Source organism: Grus americana, chromosome 4 (genome assembly GCF_028858705.1).
Source record: "Grus americana isolate bGruAme1 chromosome 4, bGruAme1.mat, whole genome shotgun sequence".
NCBI classification, from domain to species: domain Eukaryota; kingdom Metazoa; phylum Chordata; class Aves; order Gruiformes; family Gruidae; genus Grus; species Grus americana.
Genome location: NC_072855.1, coordinates 10,510,041 through 10,533,702, shown reverse-complemented (window position 1 = coordinate 10,533,702; position 23,662 = coordinate 10,510,041). Strand labels below are relative to the sequence as shown.

The following is a 23,662-nucleotide window of genomic DNA, read 5'->3' as shown; positions in this document are numbered from 1 at the left end:
ATATACAATGTAAAATATGGGGTAGCAGTGTTAGTAGGGTACAATAAACTTCCTGAAGGAATTGAGACTTATTTCATGTATTAAAAATTTAAAAGCTAGTGTTTTCTGGAACAAATCAGTACGATTACAGTTTTCTATAGCTTAGCATTCAATAGTGTTTTTATTACTGAACTATTACTAATATTAAGTGTTGATGTCTTCCCCCCCCCCCCGCTTTTTTTTAATTACCATGTGTAACAGCTTTCCTCCCACTGGCCATGATACCATCACACAGCTGAATGATCTTAGGAATTCCGATTATCTGTTTGGAATGATACCGCTCATAAGACAGCAACACCAGGAAAAAAAAGATATTAGGAATAATTGCTTCAGACTCCCTGAAAACAAAAAATTAAGAGTGTCACGTTTGACTTGCACAACTCTGTTCAGTAAAATTGAATCTTTTTACAGTAAGATTTTTTTTATAATGTGTCACACTACTTTCATACAATATTTCTAGAAGTTTCATGCCCTGTGCTTCACTATGTTTTTTTTCCCCAGGGGATTTCTTTCAAGCTTTGACTATCGCAGTTACTAATATTACCAACATACTACCTAAGGCACATGACATACAGTGGAGTATTTCTGTAGGAGACCCACAGAGCAAAAACCCCACTTATCTCTTCATACAAACTCAAGTGTGAGAAAAAACAGAAATAGATGACAATAAAAATTCCACTGCACTGCTTATGACCTATTAGGTACTTTACAAAATGGAGCAGGTGATCAAAACACACACAGATTCACACTGAGTCCACAACAGGAAGAAGTTGCTCTCCCTTCAGCAACTGAATCCTACCAAGTGCTGAGTCCTGAAGCATAGCTTTAGGGAGGAGGTCCAAAGGAATGGTTTTACAATACCAAATGCAGAAACAGCACAACATAGCTTCAGGTTGGGTTTTTTTCCATACTACTTCCCAATTTCTTCAGCCACATGGAGCCTAAATCATCTGAAAGGGCTACCACTGGAGCCAGAAAACAAGCAAGCATATTGCCCAGAATATAACTCTCCCTTTTTTCATAAGGCAGAAATAACCAGCAAAACTAATCACCACGTGCTTAAGAATAAGACAGTTGTAAACCCACACTGTTCAAAAGATCTTTGCCAATTTCATACCTGAACTGTCCTACTTCAATGTATTCAAACTGCTTTAGCACAAATCCAATAAACACCTGAAGAAAGAATAAAGTGTACAGATACAGAGACATTAATTCCCATTTGAAATCATTTTGATAGTTATAAAAGTGTGTGTTTTGGAAGGAGAAAGGAAAGACAAATACTGAGAATCATTTACACTTACAGTTCATTCTTAATATGTAATGAAGTGTTCCCTCTACAGTTACAGAAGATATTGAGAATCTTGTTGATGACAGAGTTTATTAAAGTTTGCATGAACTTATGCCACATTTTACCGATACTCTATGTATTTTTAACTTTCTCACTCATGTGACACACTATTTGAGGCATTACAGTCAAGTTAAGAATCAACCAAAAATCTAACTCTAAATCAAGATAAAATCCAAAGTATTCGTGCATTGGAAAGATTTATCTGTGTAGAAACTTACAGAAAAGTTACGTACTGCAACTCATACTAATTTATAAACCTAAAAATATTGTAGTGAATAAAACATTTCAATTTTATGTTACAAATTTACTGCTTATACGGACAACTACACAGACTACTGTATTATGCCACTAGCTTTCCCAGTCATTAAAATCAAATAATGGTTGTCAACCATGATGCTCACCACTATCAGTCATGTGGAAATCCATACTCTCAGTATAGAGAGATATTTTATTTGTAAATGAAGTTTAATTTAACAACAGTGATTGTACTGTCCACATCATCTTCTGCCTAAAGTCAATCTGATGAACAGTTCTTAAATAGTTGTTGCAGAGCTCAGACAGTAATTTATACATAACAGAAGACCAGAAATCTGAAGCTCTTTGTGGTTGGAGGAGAGGGTTGAGTCTCACCCTCCTTTAAGTCTTTGTTTTCACCTATAGTACAATGGATGGATTGTTGCAAGTATTTTTGCTGTAAATATTAAGCCTGCTGTTAATATCCACGTATCATGACGAGATACCAACCTGATCCGAATCCAGAAGACAGTAGTTAACTCGTAGCTGAACCAGTTGAGCAAGCAAGTCTAGAACTTGTCTCTGCAGCTGTACCGATGTTGTTGTGGTATATTGTTTCAATGCTTTTATGACAAGGGGTTCAAATAAACGAATGTGATTGTGAATAGCATTCTGTAATAGAGAGATTTTAAAGTAATCTAATATCTGAACAGGTCTCTGATTCAAAACTAAATTACATTTTAAAAGAAGGAAAAAAGTTTTAAGTCTAAGGTACAGATCTTTCAGGAGTACACAGATACAAGTACCTTGTCAGCACGATGTTTTGCTGCACTGGTAATGCCAGTTTTCAGTTGTGTAGAAACTTTTTGCAGCACATCAAACCACCTGTGATAAAACCAAAAAAACCCCATACACATTAAAAAAAAGAGGGACAAACACACTCTCCTTAGACGCATATTGTTTTACCAATGCCAACTTTTCTTTCTCTACTTCACTGCTTCAAGTCAAGTAAAATAAAAGAGCAACAGAGACAACCTACAGCACACTTTGATCATATCACACAAATTTGTGCACAACAAACCTCTAGCAGAAAAAGAATTTCTGGTCTTTGCTTAGTCATCCCTCTGCCTTTCCTTTAAGACTACTGACTATTCACTATAATTAGCAAATTAATGAAATAGTTTTGAATACAAGCATTTAAAACTATTATGCTTTTAAAATAAACTTAAGTGATATCCATTTTAACGATTTAGCTTTGATTTGGAAAACACATTAGTGATAATCAACACAGTGTTGCATTCAGGATCTCGCTCCAAGACAAATTACTCTGCTTAAGTCTACAAGAAATAATACACAATACTGTAATTTCAAGTTACTTAGCTCCCTTGTGATACTTGCATTTATGAAAAACAATAAAAAGATATTCTAGTTCAAGTTAACATTATATCATAAGGGAAGAAAGTTACCCTGAAGTATCGTGTTCCTGCTCAGCCTGAACCATGTTCCTTAGACTCGCATCAGCAAGGGCCTGTGTAAAATGTGTGTATGGTGCCATGAAGCAATAATGATAGAGACCAGGTCTCAAATTGGAAGAACCCAAGCGTTGAGCTTTGCCTTGAGCTTTGTTGGGGTTTGAAGACAAGCCATCGTACTGAGAAGCCAGATTTGTCCCAAACAACGTTTTCAATAGCTAGAGAAGAAAATTGGAAGGAAAAAAAGTTAACATTTCAGGGGGAAAAAAGCCCCCTTGACTCCTCATCCTCCCAAAGGGCTTAAGAGGAAAAGTCAAGGTGCAAACTGTTGATCATGTAGTCAAATACAAGACAACAGAAGAAAGGTGGAAAAAAGAAACAATCCACACCCTCACCCAAAAAGATATGATTGGTTTTGTAACTGAAGCTATTTCCATATGGTAACTCAAAATAGTCTACTAAAGCTCACCTCCCACCAAGATTAAGCTTTGGTGACTTGAATCTAAATGTTTAACTGGAAGCCTGCAAGAAATCCATCAGTAAGGCAGTCCTCTGCTTTCCAGGTTTTTGATGTAGTTAATTGGCTACAGAACACATTTGGGAAGGTAGGAAACAAACTTGTTTTCCAAGCATTAGCTAAGCCAGTTCTCTGAATTGGAAGCAGTTCAAGAGAAACTATTATTCAGATGGTATCAAGTTTCAGAACAAGTAATGAAAATTAAAGAAAACATGCTCTGTTTGCTCCACCTGGGCTACAGTTTCCTCACACCGCTTCCCTTAAAAGAATGGCCAGTCTTAGTATCCAAGTGATAACCACAGGACACTGGGATTAACCTTCCAGTAGCATACAAAAAGTTACCTCCTTACCTGCTGTACACACACTGTTGCCATTGTTGGTTCTCTGTTGAAACATGATTTTAGGTATCCCAAAATTTCTTCTACACACTAGAAAAGCAGAAAAACAAGTGGACCTAATTGTATTTTTCTTCATTATATAAAGTGTTACTATGAAAACTAGACAGTCGCACAGTTTTTGGGTTTTTTACTAAGTAAAACTACACTAATTTAAGGGAAATCATGGAAGTATGTAAAGGAATAAAAATGCAAGATCTGCCTCCTACTCTTAAAATACCACAATGCCTAACACTGCAGTTAAGGAGAAAAAATATCAAGTCACAGGAGAGGAAGAGCAATATGCCTTCTGACATTTTGTCTATTTAACACAAGTATATTTAAACATATTAACATAGTAAGAATGACTGAAGGCAAACCATTTTGCTGGAAAGAAAAATCTCCATATGAAATTTAAACAGTAAAAAAACTACTCCAGTTTTCAACAGCAGCAATTTAACCCTGGAAATCTGCTTTAGCACTTTACCCAACATTGTGGCAGCACGCTTCTAGAACTGCTGTCTCTCTCAATAACATCAATTTTAAAATCAATGGTATTTGTTTTTTCCCCAGTAAGGACCACAGATACCAGACAACTTAACTACAAAAGAAAACACATACAAATCATATACCTTTCCAATGTCTTGGAGAGTAGCAAGTTCCAAGATTTGAGAAAGAACATCTAAGGCAGACCGTAAGAAACATCCAAACTTCTCATTACTGTTCTGGAGATCCAAAGTAACCTGGTCCCAAAAAGTAAAACCACATTTGTTCTTAATAATTACTTGACAATGAGATAAAAATTACAGAAAGAAGTCGGTATTGACACAAAATGATCTTTTGCCTAAAATTTCAGCATAGTTCAATCAACACCACCGACAACTTAGACTCTCTTATGAATTGCTGGAAAGGTAGGACTTCATTTTGATGAAGAAAAAGAAAGGGATCTTCTATTTTGAGAAATTTATAGCATCCGGGAAGGCCTAGGATGTTGACAAGTAATGGAGAAGGGATAACGTATTTCTCAAACACAGGTGCAGTAAGAATATACCCTCTGAAGTGTACAAATCAGCTCACCAAGCCCCTAGAGAATGCATCTTCTATAACCTGAACTAATGAGGAAAAAGCTTAACCATTCTTCAATAAACTGTGGAGAGAACAGACATTGGAATCCGTTCAGCATTGCCAAGCCAGCGCAGCATCATTTGGTACCAGCATTAGGGACAGCAGAGGAACAAGCAATAGGGTGGCAATGCCTATCAGGAGGTTTTGTCTGGTTGTTTTTTGGTGTTATTGGTGGTGGTTGTAATTTTTTTTAATAATTTTTTTTTGTGGATAAACTGTTTAAACAGGCCAACAAGCGAGTCTCAATACCAGCAGAGCCATGTTTAAAAGAAACACAAAATAATTGCCCAACCACATTCTAATTCAATCAAACGATATCATGCAGTACCTTATAATTAGCATGGGTTGCTTTCAAGACATCATATAACTTCAGATATGATGGAAGATGATAAAAGCTTCCTACTGAAGATGATTTACTTGTTGGAACAGGCCCAGTAGCATCAGTTTGCCTAGTAGCTTAAAAATATATTATAGATTAGAACAGCATACTTTTTCTAGGGTACTCAAGACATATATACTCAATTTACCATATCTCAATTAGACAGCATGCATTTTTTGATCCACATGCATATTTTTAAACTGCAAAAACACACGCTGTACAAGTAGAAAATGAACTAGCATTCCAAGAAACTAGCCCTCTGAGATAAGATAAATTAACAGAGGGCTTATTACTGAAGTGCAAGTACAATTTACAAAACAGAATTAATGCCCATTTTCTCCATTCATTAATAAGAAAAAGAAAAGTTTAAGATTCAGAATCTTGTTTCTAAGAGCAGTGTAAGCTACTCCTGCCAAAAGCTGCAAAGCAACTTTCACACTTCTTTTAAGTAAAATACATGCAAAAATTAAGAAGCAATTTTAGTTAATAGCTGATTAGATTCAGAAAAAACAGCAAGGAAAAAGATTCAGAAGTACCTTGCTTCTAAAAAGTACAGTTAATTTTCATAAAAACCAAAACAGTGAAGAAGCCCCCACCCACAGCTGCCTTTCCTGCAATGCAGTACTGAAGAGAACTTCTGACAGTAGGTCTGCCAGCCCTTTGAACTAAAACTTCAAAAAACAAGTTACTTGGTTTTATTGCTTCTCTCTGCGCCATAACCATAGTTAGGTGGGAGGGTTAATAGGAGTAAGCATGCTTACCTGGACTCGCTTCACCACCCTTTTTAGGGCTCATTGGCACAGAGGCCTGTTCAACAGACTCCCTCTCTTTCCCCTTCCTCCGAATTGGACTAAGAGAAGGTGGGTTTGTGAGAGAAGGTAATGCTGCCTAGATTTAAAAGACACTTTTTGTTAATTTTGTATGCACAAGTAGCTTTTCTTCTTCTACAGAAATACAAGCATATTCATCTTTTGTTTAAACTCGCCTTTATTTGACTGTCAGTTAATTAAAACATCTCAACTCTCAGGTTCAGGACATGAATTTCCTGAGTGAAAAGGAAGAAGTTTAATATATTCCCTAGTTTCCTTCTCAACTTCAGCATATGCCAATGAGAGGGATTTAGAGCTCAATGACTAAAGTTTCTTTTAATTCCAGACAAACGAGTGTCTAAAAATATTTTCACATTTTAAAAATATGTATAAATCACTAATCCTAATAACATCGCCTCACAGTCACTAAAGCAGTCTCAAAATGTAGATGCCTCAAAACAAAACCCCAAACCCAGAAGTACCTCAAAGTACATTAGCCGTCAAAATATTTTGCAGGATATTCAAAAGATAGAAGAGTTATTTTAAGCCCCCAAAGGAGCTCAGTGTGTTACAGCCAGCCAACCAACCCAAAAGTCAACAGATGTTTGCCAGAGTATGCAATCCAATACTCCATTTACTATATACTCTACTCACTGAATTGATGTTTCAAGTGAAGTCACTAGGAATAAAAGGTGCAAAATTTAAGGTAATATTACAAACACCGCAGAACTAAACAAAAACCTGTCATATTATCAAGGTATTACATAGTTACCTATATCAACTCAAAAATCTGGAGCCTTGAAGACACCTCTATCACAACAACATTCAAGTCACACAATTTTTTTTTTTTTTATTTATAATACATACCTTTACTGCTGGGCCAGGAGCAACATCATCCATTACATGTGCACAAATATTAATGACCTTCAGCAGATGAGAAAAGAGCTGTTCTACTAAAGTAACAAGAGTTCGATCTGCCAGAGCCGGCCAGGGTTCCTCCTGCTTTGCAGCACCTTGGTTTGAATCTTCTTCAGCACTCCAGGGATTCTTTAAGCATTTGGGAGCACATGCTGCAACAGGGAGCACATTATTTAGAGATGATAAAAACTTGGAATTAAGTATCATAAAATTTTAGAGGCATATCACCTTTACATGAACAGAAACTCAAACAGGGAAAAATAAGCCTGTATTTTCAAAACCAGCAGTAGGTGCATGGTTTTGAACAACAACAAGTGTTAGTTCCTTGTACCCATCCTGTACTAATCATACTGCGCATTCCCTCTGGCAACTAGAGGAAATTCACAACTTGGAGGCAGTATCTTTTCAAACCACCTAGGTGCAAGAAGTTCCTTCTTAATTTCTTCTGCTTAATCTTGCAAGTATTTTGTTGCATGCAGTCAGAACAGGGTGAGATACGGGCCTTCTGATGCTAATGGTAAAAATAACAGGACAAACCTACTTTTCTTCCTCTGCCCTACCTACCTGCAAGCAAGTTTCCAGTCAAAATCAAAGCATCCTGATGTGCAGAGAGGTCCAGTGGGAACCATGCTGATGAAAGGAGAGACAGGATCATGCCAGCCATTCCAATGGTGCAGCCCTTCTGAGCTTCATCTGAAGGACTTGGCTGGGAAACACTGGAAGTTCAATTTTGGAATGTCATGACTTTGTCCCCCACTTTTGGTAAGTTTAAAGTCTTAAGAAAACTAACAGTTGACTGCTAATTAAAAAAATAAATAAATATCAGTACTACAGAAATACACATTTAACACTCAAGTAGGACTTCAAACATTTGCAGCAGAGATCTGAAAATACTTGGTATTCTTGAAGAGTCATTACTTTTTTTTTTCCCCAAATAGCAAATATCAAAGCTGCTAGTGACATCTACTGATAACTGCAGAATTCTGTATTTAATTGCTAACCAGTACGTTCCTGAACTATCTCCAGTTAAAAGTCTCGTGCATATGCAGAGTAGGGATGGTAGACATAAACTGTAGTATTGCAATGTAACAAGATATCATTTTAAAGTGACACGAATTTAATTGTAATCCATCAAATCATCTAGATTTACGGGTAGACACTATCCAAGATTGTAATTTGCTAAATTTACAGTAATTTTAAAATCAGATTTTCCCCCACAACTCAAGTTTCAGAACGAGCAGGCAGATTACTAAAAGATGTTTGTCAGAATACTGTGTGAATTACGCACATCATTTCAAAGCCGTAAGACCTGCACAATATTACTAACTTTCTTTCCGGAAAAGACTTTATGCAACCTCTAAATAAAGGGCTTCTTTCAGGATATTTTTTTTTTAATTAAAAAAATAAATAATCATATTATGTAGTCACTCTAGTCTAATACAACTAGAGCAATTTCAGAAAATAAATTTACATTAAGTATAGCTATTATTTTGACACAGCTACACAGGTAGTTACAGTACCTTCCTTTTTTATTTTTAAAAAAAGTATTTTCATATGCAAGTGTTGCTTACTACACATACAGTTAGAAACCCATTAATTAATCCATGTTGAGGGTACACAGTTGGAATGCAGCAATTCCAATAGCTTTTTAATCACAATAACAACAATACTTAAGACAGAAAAGAATTTTGGGCAAAATTCTTATGTTATTATCCATGTTATTATATTCTTCTTACCCAGAATAAACGTTCGTATCAATCCGCAAAAATAAAATTACAATCCCAATTAATATGAACATAGGCCAAGGGCAAAGGCCATGTCATTGCATCACTGATGAACATTAGATGCATTTTAAAAATAGCATTTTTTAAGCTGGGTAGAGCAGAAGACACATTGTTGTAATTCTGCATTGATTTTATTTTCCAGCTAAGTACTGCTCACATCCTAACATACTTCATTTGTTAACACTGGACCTGTAGCTCAGAAGACATCTTTTAGAAGGCATATGCAAAGCAAACCACAGTTATGACTGGCAAGGGAAGAAAGGGCACACTGACAAGAAAAGCAGCTGGGGGAGGGTTGCTTTTTTGTCATTGTTGGGTTTTGGGGTTTTGTTTTGTTTTTAAAATAAGGTAAAATTTTGCAATAGAGTTCAGGATAACAGAAGAGTAAAATAAGAGTAGAGACACAACGACAGCAATGAAGAAAATCAACACAAATTATGTTAAATCTATCTAAAAACCAAACAGCTCTAAATGTACACATCTTAGGTAGCTAGTTTGACAGCTCATGTGGCACAGAACATTGATAATCAGAAGCAAGATCAAAGCTTTAGAGTTGCCAACTGTACAGTTACATTCTGAAGAAGCTGTTCAGAATGTAAGTACTTTGGGGCTATCATATATTACCTACATAACACTTATAATATTATAGATATCTCATTTATTGTTCCCATTCAGTGTGCCAAATGAGAACAATTTAAATGCACCTGACATTTTTATAGTTTAAAAACTGAATCAGTTTACCCACTGCTTTTCAACATAAACATGAGATCAAGGTGAAAATGATGCTGTTCTGATTTTAAAGCGATACTACAAGACAGAATATCCTGAAGATAAACATTCTATCAAAAGCATGGAAAATTACTTATTTTGATAGACACTGACCATGTGTATCTTTCTATTACAGCAGTTACCGCCAATCTCTGTGATATACGCTGTGATTCCAGAGATGACAAAGTGCTGACAGTATCACGACAACCTAACGTTACCCACTGCTGTAGAAAGTTCCTAAATAACTGCTAAGATTAAGCTTAACAGCGTATATTTAAACCAGAACTCCTAATAACTAAATAAATAAGTGCACTTTCATTTTGAAAACATGGCTTTTAGAAGCTTGAACAACAGATGAGGGAACATACCCACAGTGCCATCCCACGCTCCAGGTGCAGACAGGAAATGTTGTGGAGAGAAGACACAAAGCTTCACAACAGCCAAACTGAAAAAGTTAACACCAAGAATTGAATCAGTTGCATCACTGGATGAGTTAGCAACAACAACAAGGTATCTTAAGAGTGAGAATTAAATACATTACTATTGCCATTGCCACAGTACCAAAGTAGCAGGTACCAATATAGCCAGGAAATAATTAAAAATAAAGCAAGCGTAAAAGAGAAAATAAGAAGTCAGTCACTATAGCAACTAAGAAAACTCACCGTAAGTGCTCTTGTAGTGGATATCGTCAATGCATGGGAAATTGCTGCAATAACCCTTGAGAGATTGTTTTCCATAGTAACATCTGTTGGACTTTGCAGCATATTGTAACCTCTATATGTTCTGAAACAAAAATATTTATACCACTAGAACATGTACTTAAAAAAAGAAAGACCTCATTCCAAAATGTGATTCCCTACGATCAACATGTGAGCACATCACTAGTAACACACACACCACTTTATCCTTTATAACAAGTCTGTTTCTGTGGAGCCTAAAACTACCACAGATGCTCCTACAGATTGGAAAAAGAATTCATAAGCACATGGATTTGCAGGATTTAAGTACAATTTTAGGCATTGTGAATTGAAACTCAGGTCCACTTTCCTTTTAAAGCAAGACAAGTCACATAACATACCTGGTGATAGTGCTCACTGCAAAGTGAGACGGAGGCTGTGTTTCATGCATTAGTAGTTTCAGGTAGACACTGCTTTGGTCTCTTGCTACTGCCACAACTGGATCAGCCTGTCCTTGATCACAGTTATAAAACAGCTTTGGAACAAGCCTTAATGAAAATCATCAAAAAGGAAAAGGATTATTCAGAAATTATTTAATATACAATTTAAAGTACATTTAAAATACATTTAATATACAATTCAGAAAGCTACATACACTAATTACACATAACAAGTTGTAAATAAAAATGGTTACTAAAACTCACATTGTTAAGCTGAATTCATCTTTATAGAATCAAGGAGCTCAAATCTGGACAAAGGAGCTGCTCTAGACACATGGTAGTTAAAAAAATCTTTTCTACAGATACCTACCTATACACACTACAATGACCACTTCGCTACAGAGTATCTCTCTTTCAGTGTTTCCCTATCTCCCCAGGAATTTTCCCCATGGATATCTGTGTCAACTGAAGACTAATTTCTACCTGAAAAGGATAATTTTTTGCCATCTGATTTCTATAGCGCAAAACATAAACATATGATAAGATCCAGCCTTCTTGAACAACATTTTCAACTTGGACAACAGTGAAAAACTACAGTACACCTTTTTCTTTTTTCTCCTAAGTTCACTGACAGTACTTCCAATGAATGCCCATACTGGATGTTTCAAGTTGTGCAAGCTTGTAGCAGAATTCTCGGGCAGTTAAGTCTTTTCCAACCTTAATGTACATGCTGTCATTAAGGCAACATGAAGGTAAAGAAAACTCAAACTTGCTACCACTCTGTTAACAAAATAATCCCATTTCAAAATCAAGTACCTGAATAAAAGTAACAAAGGCAGAAAACCAACTTGAGGAAGTTGCAACTGAAAGTGACCCTCGGAATGTAGTACAGTTAAATGTAATTGGAATACTAATCAGAAGCAAAGCACAATTGCCTGATGATTCAGAATGATGCATGCTCCAGGTACCATAAAGTTGCATTTGTCTCCCATCCCTCATTTAAAAGATAAAAAACCCACTAAGGGATTATTTTAATTATAGGTACACAGTAAAATGTCAGTAACTTTCTGAACTCCTTTTTTTTCTTTTTTTTTAAATAAAACAAATACATATACCTCATTAATGAAGCTGCAGCTACATGTCTCACTCTAGGATCTTCATCTCCAAGCAGACATATTACAACATTACTGAGCACTCTCTCCTGAAGTTTTAGTAGCTAGAAAATAAGTTAACACAGTAAAGTTCATTGAACATTTTCATCATTTGACTAGATTGTTACAAGGTAGTTAACAAATGAGATTTCATCTGTCATACTTTACCTTAACATTGCTAAATACACTATTTAAATACATAAATGCTAAAAATGTTTTGAAGTTTAAAAAAAAAACCACAACAAACACCACACACACCCCCCACAGAGAACGCCAAGATATTTGAATCTCAGTAGTAAAGTATCTTTCCAATTGTAACAAGTCTCAGAATATGAGTCTACTTATACAAAACACGTTTACAACTACATTCAGTATTGATAGAATTTAAACATTAAGTGCTAAAATGGCACTGGTACCTTTAATCTTGAAGCACAATATGCTGATTGAATAATTTACTTACACCAGTATAATGATGAACACCTCTGTGCAAGCTGCCAGTTTTTGCTTCCAAGAAGCTGACTAGCCTATGGTAAAATACAAATTTTGAGTATATTAGTTAGCATTAAAGGTTGTTTCTCCCTTCAGTGCTCTGAGGGTTCTTTTTGTTTCTTAACTTTTTAAAAAAAAAAACACTGCAGGGAAAACGTAAGAAGTAAGCACACTTTTGGCTACCTTTAGAAGAGGTAAGCTATTTGCTAAACTGGCTAGTGTAACAGAAGAATTATTTTTCTTAGTTAAAAAATGCCATTTACAAATTGTGATTTCACTTGTATTTTTTTTTCCCATGCACATAAAAATCAGACTGTTTTGAAAAGATGGTAACACATTCCAGATATCACTATTCAGAAAGAGTTCAATTTTGTATGACTAAGGATAACTTGAAGAATTTTCACATAAAAACCTTTTGCCTTTCAGCTTGGAAGAATCTGTAGAAAATGAGGGAATGCAAGAAAAGGAAGTCAAGTCATTCATTTCCATGTAACAGAAACGGAGCAACAGAAGACAGTTGACAATAATGGAGAACAAGTCAGGGACTTTTTCTTTAAAAACACACACAACTGGACATGAAATCCAAGTTAGTTTCCAGATTATACAGTCTCTATCTAATCACAGATTTACAGAAGACTTGATGAAACAGACCACTGAACTAGAAACTCCTATACAGCGTTACTAGGATTGGGCTTAGTAGCGAAGTCAAGGGTAACTTGGCAAAGGAATTCATACATTCCTCACACAAATGATTGGTCTGAATTAGTTTTATGAAACTCGTTAACATTTCAGAAGAAACTCCTCCATTTTGGTTCCAGTTTCCTATAAAAAGCATCTTTGCACTGCAGCTGCAACACCTATAGAAAAATGTTAACACTTACCGAAAATCTACCTCTGCAAGTGTTTCCAGAAGTTCGGTCCTTACTAGCCAATATGAGCTATTCTTCAGCGTAAGGAGGTCAACAATTAATTGTAAGCCTAGTTCACTGTAACTGCTACTACATAAGCTCATGATGCAATGCTGAGAAGAAAAAACAACTTTCAGTTATATTACAGAAGATGTTCTCAGAATCAAAGTATGTAAGTGATCACAAAAATCTGTTTTATTTAGCGTACTAAAAAAGTTATTGCTTAAGAGCTAGGAGAAAGTACGAGAGGTAGGTAGTTTACAAGGCTAGGACATTAGCTCCACATGAACTGCTAAAACCTGCTGCTGAATTTAAGTTCTGGAGAGGAAGACAAGCCTATGAGATCAGAAAACAATCCTCCGAAGAGTAAGGTCAAAGACTTGCAGGGCTTAAACACCACAAGCACTATATTCTTATGTGTTCAAAACCAGTGTCTCCTGATTTCCACAGGGTATTTTTAGACACCTGGTTCTGATTTCCAGAAGTTTATGAGGAAAAAAAAATTCTCCTCATTTTAGTGACTGTTCAACTATATGGAGAATGTGTGGTGTTTGGAAAAATTTATAGAACTCTACGCTTCTATGTCTTATTTAACTATAGGAAAACATACTTTCTTGTTTGGGGATTAGCAACGTAAAATGCTTCCAAACATTTCTGACAAAAGGTATGAAGTCAGGCTATGTTATATACTAAGAGAAAGAAAAAGTCAAAATTTACTGGTATAAGTGGCCTGAAGTGAACAATTCCAGTGAAGCCTTCTAAAATGCCATGATCGTATGTGTAATCATACATGAAACCACTACATACAAATAATAAGATTATAGAGCAGACAGTTAAAAAGATAGCATCATTTAACTGACTGTATTTCCTTCCCTCAGCTGTATCAGACCCCTCCTCTTAGCACATGAAATCATACTTTCCATACATTAACTATCTGCATTTTACTAAAAGCTACGCTTTGTCCCACTGACCCATAAGCTGCAATACAGTCGGCCACCCTGTGCCTCCTCCCTGATGAATTATTTCCCCTCAGCCTCCAATTTGTTCTTGTTGTTCTAGTTTTTTGGAAAATTCCTCAAGGAAAAGCTCCCTCCTTCATCCCTTTGCTTTTTTCACAGAAAACCTTCCACAGATTTTATTAAATAAAATTCACACACTCTAAGTTCCACTCACAAATTCAGCTACTGTCTCTATTTTAACAATTGCCTGAAAGATCCTTCACCCAATTTGAAATGCTTTCCCAAGACTTTCCTCACTTTTAAAAGTTATTATTTCAGAAAACAATCACTATTTTACTTGGTATTTCTCACATTTAATTTTTGCCTTCCAAATACAGGCTACAACCAGGTGTTACATGTTCACACTTGCCTGTTAAGGCTAGATATCCTTTTTTTATCTACTGCACTTGTCCTAGTGTTGGTTAACGTAACATTACACCTCATACCAGTACATTTATCACTAGAAATATCACGACTAGATTACACTAGCACACGATCTAACCAATATTATCTATTTCCCAGCCGTTTGTTCCCCCACTTCTGTGCTTGAATCCATGTTTTCTACAATACAGTTCTTGGGGGAAGAAGTCATTTTTTGCTCCATGTTTATACACCTGAGCACAGCAGGATCCCAGTCAATGAATAAAACACCTCGTAATCTGTGGTGGTGCAAATAAACCACTACTTCTGCTTACCCTCACAGCTGTACAAGCCAGTTTGCATGTAACAGAGGACTCATCCTTCAGTGTTTTCTGTAACAGAGGTATGCAGTCTACCAAGGAAAAGAGATTTCCTAAACAAAAAAGAATTTAGAGCAATGAAACAAAAGAAAATTTTCTTTACATTAAAAAAAACACAACCCACCCTTAAAATAAATTGTTACCTGTTGAGCTTCTGACATTTATTAGCCATTTTTCCACATCAAAGCGGGATTTAATTAGAATGGAGTTGACAATTGTTCCACACAGAATGGCAGTAGCTCCTCTAATCTGGGGATCTCCATGGTCAATGTAGTTCAGAACATCTGATACATACTGCTCCTCTAAGAAAGTAAGTTACAACTACTTTATTTTAAAAATACTAGTCTTAGACTTAACTGATGCCTAAAAGTGTCACAATGGAGGTACAAATTATTGTACAATCAATGTCAGCATATTCACAGTACACCCGCCTTAGTTTTACGTTTAAGAGATCCCTTGCAGGTTATCTACAGATCATTCACACCATCCAGACAAATGATCATGTATAAAAAGACTAGTGATTTTTTTTTTTTTCCAATTGTACCCAAAATGCTCTGGGAAAATCTAAGAGTTTTCGTCAACATTACACCTTCGCCACTGTCAGTATCAAACCAATTGAATACTCCAGGTCCCTGCTGACCATATTGCAGCATTCATAAAAGTGAACCTAATGGCTTAGAAATCATCTATAAAGATGGCCTGAAATAAATGAGAACCATAAGATAAACAAACCACTTGTATATAGCAGTTGTGCTAAAACAGCTTCAACTTGTCAGAAGCTGTACAAGCTTGTCCTCTGAAACTTGACTCTTACTACAAAAAAAAAAATCTCTCCATATATGCCCGTAGTGCAGACAGCATATTCTTTCCAATTGGTGCAATACTTGTTTGCAAATACTAAACTGGATTTAGAGTTTGCAGTATAGATGCTACCTCACTTGTTAGAAAACCCAAACACACTGTTAAAATGTACTATGTGAACTGCAACATACCATACTCTTCTCCCAGTGCTTCAAGGGGTGTTCTATACAGTTTGCTGAAGAAAGACTCAGGGTGAAGCGCAACAGCTGCTCCAACACAACTTACTGCCAGGGCTTTTACACTGACTCTCACATCTCGATCAGGAACTAAAGCTGGGGAGAAGAAAAAAAAAAAAAAAAGGCGGTATTTAAAAGCTTTCTGAATTGTTTTTAAGTTAATTAATAATTCTCTATGATATAAATAGCTTAGCCTGGACAAAAAATATGAAGACAGGGCAAGTAGCTCCAGTTTATCAGAGGCAGCAGTTATATGTGGCTTTTTTCTTTTTTTTTTAAAAATAATAACCCCATACACTTCCAACTCACTTCCTTCATTGCTGAGAATACAGCTACTACACTTTCCAAGAACACTACAGTAGCAGAACACATGAACAAATAACAGTTTAGAGAAGGGAAAAAGAACAAACATCTTAAATGTTCACTTCAGTCATATATATAATGACACATACATACATGCCTGTGACATGGACTTCCCACTGAACAAAATGAAAGCAACAGTGTATGCCATAAAGGCTTTCTGTAAAATCCCTACTGATATTTTATTACTATGCTGAAAAGGTAAATAACTCCTCTTTTGAGCCCTAACAGCCTCCTCTAACAACCACTTATTGTCAAAAAGCTTCTCTTTGATAGTCGCATGAAAAAACACACAGAAAATGGCTACACTAACTTATGCAAATGCTGTAAGATGTTAAAAGTGGAGAAAAAAAGTTCAACTAGAGATTTCAGTTATGTCTGTGAAACTCTTAGGTCAATTCTCTGCTTTACTACGGCTGAATCATTTAAAATCTGAACTAACATTTCCGAAACAGCACTTCTTCTACCTGAAGTACATTCAAACAAGTTAACACAGAATTCAAAACACAACTGAGTGATAAAGCTAAAATAGTTACTTTTAATCTTGTTTTAATTAAAACAAAATCAGGCATTGTAATATTTTTACAATTGATGTTAAGACAAGTACTTGAAAAAAATATATTCTTCTGAACTTGTTTTTAGGAGTTTCCAAAGAATGGACTGCAATTCAGAAAATTGTTTCCTTACTGAAGTGTTGGCATTTTACAGTGGACAAACTGGGCACCCAACACTGATGAAAAGAAATATGATATTAGATTGTCTGTGCAGCTTCATACAATCTATAAACTGTCATGGCCCCACAGGTTAAGTCTTTACAAATTGTAAATTTACAAATTGCAAATGTAATGAAGTATTTGACTTACAGTTTAAGTTACCATAACACTTCTTTAGATGCCCAATAGTTCAAAACAGAATTGTAAAATGTCATAAGTTTTTAAGTGTTTTTAGGTTTTTCTGTACGCTGGTGTGATCACTTAAATCAGGACTGTCATAGAAAAACCCCATGCCCAAAGTCTCCAATAAAGCGAGATTAAAAATCAAAGTAAACTGATCACATTTCCAACTTTGTACATTGAGACACACAACAAACCAATGAGTCTTGGACAGAAACTTACCTCCTTTCTCCCCAGTAAGTAGAAAAGAGGCTGACAGAAGTCTAACACAGTGCACTAAAGGAGCAGAATTTCCATCGGTATAGTGACCTATGTCTCCCTTTACCCTGGAGGGCTATTGAAGGCAAATCACAGTTTTTATATAGACAAAAATTAATCTTCAATTTAAATTAAATATTAAGCACAACAAGACTTAGAAATACTGCACATCCCCAAATGTATAAAGGTTGTAATATGAAATGTGTTTAATACATATTCCAAAAAAAGGCCTTAAAACATAATGCTTTCAGGAAGCTTATATCCAGTATCAGAATTGGTTTCATTCTATCACAAAAACAATCATTCTGTAGCTTTTCTGAATTACCCAGACTTGCTGTTTGCATCTGAAGGAATCTGATAAACCACTTTTTGTCAGCAAACAAGGGTCTTTGGAAACTTTGTCTGAGAAGCAATTAATTCCTAAGTTGTTTCCAAAGAAGGCTGACAATCTTCTCTAGTGTCATATTTAGAGCTCCTCAGTAGCCCAAGCTGATCTAACTCTGCCTGCCACAAACCAAATTCCTCTTGCCCCAGCTTAGAATGAGGTCCAAAGCTAAAGTAAAAAAAAAACTGTAAGAAGAAATCGGTAACCTGTGGTTAGAATGGCACGAGCATCTCCACAGAAAGAGATTCTGCGAGTAAGACATAATAGTTTCTGAGGAGATCATAAAGTTACCTACACAGCTAGCAACCAGCACAAAAGTACTTCGGGTAATAAAGTATCAGTGTACCCCACTAAGGCACAAACAAAAGGGGTCTGTGTTCTGTTATGATTTTGCTGGTGATTGCATTCAAGATATCAACACTTGTGTACTCACCTTATGTGAAATGAAATTCAGGCTATAAGTCAATTTACTATTCAATCTTAGCTATTTTGACCTATAATGAAGCACACCACATATATAGACTACACACATTTACTACTAGTTCACATGATCATAACTGTAATTATTTATTTTTTTTTAAACTTAGTTGTTTTAAACTTCAAACCAGACCACTGTCACTACTTCTCACCTTATTTTCATGATCACCAGGATCTGCTGCATCTTCTTTTGATGTAAATCTATCTACGCTGCTATCAGAAGGCTGCCTACTATGGCTCATGGTTTTCAACAGGTGAGGCTGTGGAAGAGCTTTGGAAAAAGGCAATTCATTAAATACCATTTCAGATGCAAATTAAAAGCACTTTAATTGAACTTAATTATACAAACATTAGCAGTGATCAAAACAAGTGATTCATTAGAAGGTGTTGAAATATATTCCTTATTTTACATTTCAATTCAGTTATTTGTTTTTCATATCCATTACGTGAATCTTCAGTCCCTTGGAAGTTAAACAGCAGATGCACCTGTAACACCTGCCTTAAAGGTGTCATCAGTTCTCTTCCCTTCTCCCCCATTTATCAACATACCAGTAGAAGAATTTCTGAAAGACTCCGATGAATCATCTTGAAGAATATTTGTAGCTTCATCTTCCTCATCCTGCAGCTGCCCAATTTGCATTCCAGAATACTGTCCTTCAGCACCCTCCAAAACCTACACAGTGCAAGGACAGGACTTAAAATAAAACTTAGCTTAACATGCAGTATTAAATCTCAAACATGCAGTGTTAGTAATCTAGAAATAATGTGAAAGCAAATGTGAGTCTGATAAATACTAGTGTACAGCTGCGTGCAGGCCCCAAAGCAGTTCCCCTCCTCCTCCAGCACTTGGGCTATTACAGGCCGTAGTTACATCTGACAGTTTCCCAACTGAGCCATGAACTTGGACTTTAACAGTAAGAAAAATTGAACACTTGGTGCGTTGCCTCCCCTGCAGGTCTCCTTGCTCCCTTACTCCAAACACAACTGTCCCTCTATCTCAGCAGTTACAAATCACAACCAACAGCCTTACTGTCACAAACTGATCTTGTCCCTTGCTGTCTCACTCTCCTGTCTCTCACTTGTCCTGGATATGTAAAGTCAAACCAAGAACACAATGTGTAGGACAAAAAAGGGCAAATAAGTTTGAACATATCTTAATTTCTTCATTCTAAACCAGAGACTACTAAAATGGACACTTCTAGAAGAGAGTTTGATCCTTAGTACCAAGGCAACATATAGGCAGTAGGTATATGGAAAAATAATTATAGAAGACAAAAAAAAGATAATGTAAATAAACAACAGTAAAACACATTTCATTGTAAGTTTATCAGAAGACACAAGATACTCCTTCAGTTACTCCCTGGCCTTATAAGCATCCAGAAATTGTTCATTAAAAAGTCCATGTGTGGGTAAGTGGGACATACAATTAGCCTGTCAATCAGGAAAAAATTATTTTACTTGTAATTACTACTTGTAAGCAGTATGCGAAATGACATATGCAACAGCCTGACAAGAATTTGCAAGAAATGCATCTTGTCAATAAACACAACTTGTCAATAAGCGCCTGTTAACTCTGGGCTCTGCACTGCCGACATTTAATTCAGAGATAGCGCACTCCTTTGGTTCCTGAATCCTCACACTTGCGGTATTTGCTCATCATAATTATAAATTTACCATTTTTTGTAGTGGTAACATATTATTGCTCTTCCAAAGTTACTATCAGCAGACCCAAGTCAAAAGTTTGATAATGTCTGAAAAAAAGAACTTAAGAAATTCTAAGTTTTCCCCTTTTTGCATTTTCTGCTCTTGCTCCCAGTAATTATATTTTTGCTGGTTTTATTACAACCTTACAATACACTTGCCTAAGAGAGACAAATTTCTTAAAATAGGTGTATTGTATGCACATTTCAGGTGTTTATATGTAACTGCTATATTAGTAAATCATGCAGTATTTCTTCAATATAGGAGAAATCCTTAAAATGAAATAAAAAGGAAAAAAATTAGTTGTATTGCCAAGTGAAAAAGCACAGGCAGAAAACAATGCGAAGCATTAGATTTCAAAAGTATTCCTCTATTATTCCAAATAGACTGTTCACCCTTTAACACTTCCATTAGTCTTCCTGCATCAAAACAATTAACTTATCCATACAAAATTAAGGATATGCTACAAAGAGGATGTATTTATGTCAAGCCTTTGATATTAACATTTTTCCAGTGAGTGACAATCTGTTAATGCCTTCAGATGACCTACCCAGGGAACACACTGATTATAGCTTTGTAGTTTTTAATTACTGCTGAAGTGAAAGTGTTAAAAGGAGGTCAAGCTCTCCAATAGAGGTGTGAGCTGCTGACCTTTCCATTGTTACTAGCTGAGGATGGAAAAGTAGAAGACGAGTAAGTAGATGATTCCAAGTCTGGGCCCTCCAGGGAAGAGCTCTGAGATATGTCGGGCCCCCCAGTAGAAGGGGATCCCCCCTCTGCCTGCTGCACACTTACAATTTCAGAACTGTCCGAAGGGGTTACAGCAGAGTCTGGACCTTCTGTAGTAGTCTGAGAACTATCACTAATTGGTGAGGAAGCCTGTGTACCATCATTCAAGTCCATAGTGGGATCAGACTGGACAGCACTGATCTGGCTGGAGCTTCGACTAAGCACATCATCTTCTTCCCCTTCAGTAGCTGTACTGGTCAAATCACAGCTTGACAGTTCTACAGAATCCGACTGCAACGTATGTTGAGAACGTGGCTGCTCAGTAATAATATCATGTCCAGTAGAATCGGCAGCTGAACTCCCTACTGACCCAGCTGTTGATACTCCTGATGAAGAAGCTAGTTCACTGGTTATCTCACCCTTCATGGAAGCTGCAAAACACAGACATTTGAGTCCAGTGTTTAAACTTGCATTTCACTCTTGATACGAACACCACATACTAAGCCACATGTAACACTAGGCTAAGGAAAGTGTGTAACTAAACAGTTAAACTACAGGTAGGGAAATAAGCATCTGTAAGATGCCATTCCATCTATAACAGTAGCTCAATATGACAGCCTATCCATTTAAAAAAAAAAAAAACCAAACCCAAGAACAAACCCAAAACCAAAACAAACCCCCAGAACCACCACCACCAAAAAAAACCCACACAAGAGGCAGTCAACTTCATTAGGTTAAGTGTAAGTTTTATACCCAAGAGTATTTACAGTTTCAGTTTTGTTAGCATGTCTTTTGACTGCCCATCCACTTCCTAGTCACCATAACACGTCACTTTTACACTTTTTACATTCTTTTATTGCTCTACGTAAAACATATTTGTAACGTATAGTAACGCAGGTTGATTGCACTGCTAAAGGGAAAGTCAGCTACCTGCAAACGATGCAGCACTGACGTCTGATCGGGTTTCAGGATCATCCTCCAAACCTTCTTCTTCGCCAAGAAGTATTTTACCTGAGAGGTGATATAAGAAAAACCTTTGCAGTTTCCCAAAATTACACTCAACTTGAAAGGCTGAACAGTTGAAGTCAGTTAGATGTGAAATCTTTTTTAAAAAGTTTACCCAAATCATTTTTCAAAGCTATGACAGGCAACAGATAGAACAGAGAAAGGAAAGAAGAAAGTGAATATCCAGTCCCTCACTATCTGATTGGGAGAAAACCAAACAGCAGTGACAAGGAAACACACAGTTAAATAGTTTTATTTAACAGCGTAACCATTCAGGAAACTACCTATGACCTTATTCGTTCTAGTTTATTTTTGTGGACTGTGTTGAAGATCCCACTAACTTCACTGAGTATGTCCTGTAACTAAGGACTGGACACCTGGTATCTGGATGTCTGCTGTCAACTCGGAAGGACATTAAAGCGCCACAAGTAACAGAATAACTAACTTCTCCCTCCTACAAGCTATGAAAATTATCAAAGGCTAGTTGCAGTTTGGGGCTTGGAAGTCCAATGACAACAAAATGGAAAATGCCTGGGGGAAGAGCAGCACAGACTAGAAGTACAAGACAACATAAGTGGGTCAGTGATGAACCACGGACAACAGCCATTAAGATCCAGGGACTACTAAAGCAGGCAAAAATCTTCAGGGAGGCTTTTGCCATAGGTTAGAAGTGGTTCTCATTTTTCCTAACACAATCATGATAGAGTTCTCTTACAGACTAACGTCTATTTTAAATAGAGGCAGTGGAAGGAGAGAGATACCTGCAGATGCACACTGCCTGGGGGCAAACCAAGGACGTAACCGCACTGGAAAGTCTGTACAGAGTGCAGAGGGAGCTACTGAGCCCATCCTTCTGGATCTTGCAAGTCACTTGCTGAGACAGAGGGATTCATGATAACTGCTTTGAGATAAGCCTAGTTTGCCATTTAGAATAAGCTTCTCTGGTAGTCTAAGATTCACCACGCAAGATACCAATGTTTTGATAATTCTAGGTGAATTCTTTTGCATCTTATTTAAGTTACGAGGGGGGAAAAAATCATTAACAGACTTTTGTATTAATTTCTTGATCACAACTGCTTTCATACATAGCAGTAACACTGTAGAATGGTCTTACTCCGAAAAGTACGCTTTATGCTATTCAAACCTGTAAGGCAGAAAAGTAACCATGGCATTTCTGTGTATGTTCTGTGTAAAATGACAGTAACTGAGAACTACATACTCCTATGAAAGAATGAGTAAAATCCTGCTAAGACTTCCCAACAAAAAGCATGAAAGATAGCATATTCTTCTCTTTTCTTTCTCACATTTATATCCATTTCACTGAAACAAACCAGGATATTCTTTTGCTTTTGACAGCTCATCACCTTTAAAAGTAAGTGAAAGAAGAAGGACACTGAAAAACACTTATTAGGCATATCAGGCTTTCTACGTTTAAGTGAGTATATAAAACAAGCTGCAGGATACTTTCTGACTATTTGGAAAAAAAAAATCAGTTAAGACGCAGAACATAAGCTTTCATTTTGAAATGAGTTTTCAGCCTTATTTGCAAATAATTTTCTGAAGCTGAAACATAAACAAACCAACACAGGCTAGCTGCTCAAAAATAAAGTTGGTCTGAAGCAGTAAGACTGAAAAGACAGAGAATAT

At 36.4% G+C, this 23,662-nt stretch overlaps 1 protein-coding gene across 6 annotated transcripts in view; it reads right to left on the bottom strand.

Annotated features, from left to right (window-relative positions):
- HTT (huntingtin) overlaps positions 1-23,662 on the bottom strand; it is an 87,333-nt gene that overhangs the window by 42,989 nt on the left and 20,682 nt on the right. For 5 of the 6 annotated variants that reach the window (XR_008577107.1, XM_054825465.1, XM_054825466.1 and 2 more), the window contains 25 exons: positions 21,941-22,021; positions 21,077-21,441; positions 19,130-19,253; positions 18,733-18,851; positions 17,683-17,794; positions 16,163-16,303; positions 15,314-15,472; positions 15,126-15,223; positions 13,406-13,545; positions 12,496-12,559; positions 12,000-12,100; positions 10,846-10,992; positions 10,430-10,550; positions 10,136-10,212; positions 7,780-7,931; positions 7,165-7,367; positions 6,250-6,376; positions 5,438-5,565; positions 4,617-4,727; positions 3,961-4,038; positions 3,088-3,311; positions 2,428-2,506; positions 2,132-2,293; positions 1,157-1,212; positions 229-377 (listed from right to left, as the gene is read on the bottom strand). Coding sequence is in view for 5 of the 6 variants with exons in the window: in XM_054825465.1 (XP_054681440.1) it covers positions 229-377; positions 1,157-1,212; positions 2,132-2,293; positions 2,428-2,506; positions 3,088-3,311; positions 3,961-4,038; positions 4,617-4,727; positions 5,438-5,565; positions 6,250-6,376; positions 7,165-7,367; positions 7,780-7,931; positions 10,136-10,212; positions 10,430-10,550; positions 10,846-10,992; positions 12,000-12,100; positions 12,496-12,559; positions 13,406-13,545; positions 15,126-15,223; positions 15,314-15,472; positions 16,163-16,303; positions 17,683-17,794; positions 18,733-18,851; positions 19,130-19,253; positions 21,077-21,441; positions 21,941-22,021 (3,318 nt within the window). In the remaining variant the exon portion in view is untranslated. Of the gene's footprint in view, positions 1-228; positions 378-1,156; positions 1,213-2,131; positions 2,294-2,427; positions 2,507-3,087; positions 3,312-3,960; positions 4,039-4,616; positions 4,728-5,437; positions 5,566-6,249; positions 6,377-7,164; positions 7,368-7,779; positions 7,932-10,135; positions 10,213-10,429; positions 10,551-10,845; positions 10,993-11,999; positions 12,101-12,495; positions 12,560-13,405; positions 13,546-15,125; positions 15,224-15,313; positions 15,473-16,162; positions 16,304-17,682; positions 17,795-18,732; positions 18,852-19,129; positions 19,254-21,076; positions 21,442-21,940; positions 22,022-22,776; positions 22,890-23,662 lie in introns of all 6 variants that reach the window. The other variant, XM_054825468.1, reaches the window with a different exon arrangement.